Here is a 4,759-nt window from a genome sequence, read left to right on the forward strand (position 1 = left end):
AATGTCTGAAAAAGAAAAAGACATAGAGTTCATAAACGGTGGGCAAATTATTAATTAACGCCGACCATCGACGGCCTGGATTTATTTGCATAACACGTGCAATGCCAAAAAGATCCTTAACGAACCTAACTGCCAAAGGCGCCAAAGGGCCAACAGAATGTCACAAGAGAAATCCTTTTAAAATTTAAAAATAAGGGTAAAATTCATACGTGGCAAAAAATTCTCTCTCTTCCAACTCCATTCTCCATTTCTCCCTCCCCTCCTCTATATATTGGTATTCATCACGGACTTGTCTTCTTCGATCTCGGTTCTGCGAATTCCATTCTCCTACTTTGATGTTCTCTACTTCTTCCAAATTGCAGAATTAGGGATTCATCATTGGAGGTTTTTAGAGAAAATATCAATTACAAACTGAATGTTTGAATTATTTTGAAACTTCTTCTTCTTTCGCTGCTTTATGTGTTTAATTCGATTCTTCGTTGTTGCAGGAGATTGATAGCATCGTACGTTCGGTCTGTTTCTTTGTTTACAAGTAGATCAAGGTATCTCTTTTCATTCGCGTTCAAAGTGTGATATTGCATTCGTCTGTTCTTGAGAATTTAGTGTTATTCCCTCACGAGATTTCGTGTTTACGAAGAAACTTATGTCGAACAATGGAGGATAGATGAACGAAAACTGTGATTTTGATGATTTTTTATTTTCCAGGGAAGCAGAAATGCTGGGTGCTTTCATAAATCGAGGTCTTGTGTATGTATTGATTCTCCTATTATGCTTTAATCTTGTTTTCATTTTATTTCATTAAATTCCTAGCAAGAGACGAGGAAAATAAAAACAGAACGAGATACTTACAATTCCCTTTTTCTTGGAATTTTGGGATTGGTTTCCCAATTTTGGATGCCAGGTTGCTTTTAGGATATGCATATCCTGCGTACGAATGCTACAAAACCGTGGAAAAGAACAGAATTGAGATTGAACAACTCCGCTTTTGGTGTCAATATTGGTAAGAGAAATGCATTTATTTAAAATAGTGGAGAAAATGTCAACTCTTTCAGCTATTTTATAGTTTTATGTCATATTCCGCATTTCTTGAAGTACATTCTCTTTAAGAAATTCAATTCACCTCTCCATTTTGTTTTTTATAATTTTGACACAGTTTGATCTTATTATCATTAATAATGGAGTAAAGAATTTGGATTGAATTTGGATCCTCTTCACCCAACCTGCCTATCCGACTTCCTCCCACACTCAATAGGGTCTGGCCGTGTTGTGAGACCCACATTCATATGAGTGTGAGAGAATGATTGATGGACAAGTTGGGTGGAGATGATCTTCACTACTGTGGACTTTTAAATCTTATATTTAATGTAATGGAATATGAGGGGTTAAATTCTTTTAGGTTTTTATTATCCGAAAGATTTGAGTACAAAACTGTTACATGATATGACAATTTGTACACTTATCTACATCTGAAGTTCAGGATTTAGATTCTATATTTCACTCTCAAGTTGTAATACATCACCACTTCAATATTGAGAGCACTATTTGAGTTAACAGGTAGGCTTGAACCCAGTACACTCTGTTATTGCTAGCTGGTCCTCAAAAGCATTTTTTACCCCTAGGGGCCATGTTCACAACCATGGAGGATCCCTTTTAACACCCAAAAGAAAACTTTAGGAATCCTAGATCAAAATAAACTTAAGCATCTACAGAAAACATCGATCAATTAAAACAAAGACAAAATTTAAATTTTGGTGAAACCACTCGTCTCATGAGTAAGGTGAATTACTAGATGAAAACAAAGGAAGAGATCAATTTGAATTGAAGCTCACTAGTCCAAATACAGGTGCAGGACAAATGATAAATGCAGTTCATAATTGGCAATTGGATGGTTTGACAGAAAGCCAACTTAATAGTCTTTTACTCTATTGATCGCAAGACTCCGAGCTGCAATCAAGCATGACATTGTTTTTGTTGCGACCAAATTTGACCCTCCAAGTGAACCATTGACCAACTTAGTTGGTCGGACAAGTACCTGTTCACACAGACAAAGGTGAGAGTGGGCCAACAAGGGTGGTCGAACAGCTGCCTCTAACGATCAAGTTAAATTCAATTACAAGACCACCCTAAGGATGGCATTTTAGAGCTCCAAGCCAAGTAGTTGAAGAGTAATGAGCATTACCAATCACTAAGGTAGGTTGGGATCTTTATAATGTAACTTGATCAATTATGATCATCAAATTGTTCAGCTGGAGATCTCCTCTGAGGTTGATACGTTGGATATGAGTGATCTCTCTGACACGTCAACTTGTTGTAGGTGTTAGCCATGGCCTGACAAGAGGCGGAGCCGGTTGACATGGAGGGGGCTGCCCCCCATCTCATATTTTATTATATTTTATGTCAGTCTACATTATTGGTATATGAAAATTCGGGGGTTTTTTTTGGGTGAAAAGACATGCCACCCTTTTTTTTTTTTTTCTTTTTTTTTTTTGGGGGGAAGATGAGAATAAAGGAAACCAGAGAGAATAATAAAAAGAAAATAGGAGAGATATTAGGAATTCGGTGTGAGTTGTTTCAGTGTTTTATTAAATTTACCTTTATTCCTTAAGACTAGGTTGTGATACCTTGATAGAGATTATGATGATTTTGTCCCTTTCTTATCTTTTTTTATTTTAATTTTGGGGGTCTGTGGTATTTCCATTTAAAGATGAGAATAAGAAAAAACAATGATATTTCCAATTTCAAAAAATCCGGGCCCCCTCCGGTCCCAATGTGGCTCCGCCACTGCTGACAAGACAGACCCTGCCATTCACAGTCAGTAATTCGGAGGACATGCCACCCGAGACAAATATGTTGTTAGGTCAATATATCTCCTATCTGACTTGGGCTCAGAAACTTCCAAGGTGATCAGTGTCTTCCTGAGCCCTCTTCCTGTGCATGGACTCAATGGGATACTGCATGCGTCAACTCTTGGCTTTTGGAGGAGGTGTTCAGGAGGTCCAGTCGCACATTCCTGAACACTGATCTTTTCCACTATTTGGTTTGCATCCCAAGGTCAAAGCTCGAGCCCTTGGACCGAAAGTATTACCACCATGACAAGGGTGCCTTCCCAAGCTCATCTATGGACCTGGGGTTGAGCCTCCCCAGCTCAATCTTGGTACTGTAGGCTGAATGATGTCTAGTCCAGTCCGGTCACCGTTTGGGCATTGAGCTCAGGTACTTGGCATGCATTGGTATTACAGTGTCTATCTTTGTCTCCTGTACCCAATGCTGCTTCCTATTCAGAGTTGCCTGATGAACACAATCAGATAACAATGCTAACCCAGGGAAGGAAGAAATATTTATGGCTTCTGTGGTTGAGGCTTTATTTATGAATGAATGAATAGTATGAACATAGGCCATCTTTCCAATGATTGTTGAATAAACCATGAATGCTGACTTTGCAGGATCATTGTTGCAGTACTGACTGTATGCGAGAGGTTTTTGGATGTTTTTGTCTCATGGTAAGCAGAGCTCTCTATGAATTTGAAGGTTAAGAAAAATCAAGTTCTTACAATGAGCTTTCTACTAATCTTTATGAAGGTTACCCATGTATGGGGAGCTGAAATTGGCGTTCTACATCTACCTATGGTACCCAAAAGTGAAGGTGACATACCAATGCAAAATAATTGTCTCCTCTCTCCCCACCCCCACCCCCTACATTTTTGGTTCCCAAAATTTTCTTAGGTTGTACTGCCTGGTTTCTTCTTTATACGAGACACTGTGAATTCAGGGAACAAGCTATGTGTACGAGACATTCTTGCGGCCATATGTCGCACAGCATGAGACAGAAATCGACCAGAAGTTGCAGGAACTGAGGTATAAAGCCTGGGATTTGATTATTTATCAATGGCAGAACTTCGCCATTTATGGGCAAAGCTCATTCTTTCAACTCCTGAAGTATTTGGCTTCTCAATCTTCAAAGGCCAAAAGCCCTGGCTCACAGGTACTTCATATTTCTAACAGCATTGCAGGAAAGAAAAATATTGATCAAATCATAAAGAGGAGATCAAACTTTGTGTACTCATCATCCACAACCTGTTCAATTCAATCTCTGTTAAAACGGCTCATGTACATAATAGATAATCGTTATTCATCAAACAAAGATCCAAAATTCGTACATTTAAAACCTATATTCAATTATGTATGTTCATGCCACCAGGTTTGTTCTGATTTTTTGTGTTGAACCCTGTAGAAAATCAACCCAGAGCCTGTCAATCCGGCACCTCCTCCAATGGAAACATCAGTGCAGCCGCCTGAAGAGCAGATTCAAAGACAATCTGTTAAGAACTGGCCCGCGAGCACGACATCCCTAGAGTCGCAAAAATCATTGAATCGAATCAAAAGAACAGAGTTCATATCCCGAAAATCTGATGATGTGCCAGAGCAACTGCCCTCTACCATACAATCAGAAGCTACTGTGGTGAATACAAACATATTGGCATCTGATGATTCAATCGGACCTCCTGCTACTGAAGAACCAGACATGGATGAAACACTACGTGCAGCTCGGTTCAGATTACGGCGTTCCCATTCCCGGACACACCAGGAATGAATCCCCACCCCAACCCAGAAAAGAAAAGAAAATGATGTATTAAAAAACAAAAATTACCAATTGTTTGTGACACGACTGAAAATTGCTTTTTTATTATTCTTGCAAAGTTTGCAATATATCTCTCCCTTCTTTGTCAAGTTGAAGTATTGAACCAAGCCTCTTGGTTCT

The 4,759-nt window shown here is 39.0% G+C and overlaps 1 protein-coding gene across 2 annotated transcripts; it reads left to right on the top strand.

Annotated features, from left to right (window-relative positions):
- Positions 1–318: 318 nt before the first annotated feature.
- Positions 319–4,759, top strand: LOC149007849 (putative HVA22-like protein g). 2 transcript variants are annotated; one of them, XM_089165723.1, is made up of 8 exons: positions 319–384; positions 489–542; positions 706–747; positions 902–1,000; positions 3,444–3,500; positions 3,580–3,643; positions 3,770–3,982; positions 4,232–4,759. In XM_089165723.1, the coding sequence occupies exons 3-8, from the start codon at positions 716–718 to the stop codon at positions 4,589–4,591; spliced, it is 825 nt and encodes a 274-aa protein (XP_089021849.1). In that variant the 5' UTR covers positions 319–384; positions 489–542; positions 706–715; the 3' UTR covers positions 4,592–4,759. The 2 variants fall into 2 exon arrangements, with proteins under 2 accessions (XP_089021849.1, XP_089021848.1); XM_089165722.1 differs by lacking the exons at positions 319–384; positions 489–542 and having other exon boundaries at positions 558–747.

Source organism: Hakea prostrata, chromosome 8 (genome assembly GCF_041222555.1).
Source record: "Hakea prostrata isolate BN-2017 chromosome 8, UWA_Hpros_2, whole genome shotgun sequence".
NCBI lineage: Eukaryota > Viridiplantae > Streptophyta > Magnoliopsida > Proteales > Proteaceae > Hakea > Hakea prostrata.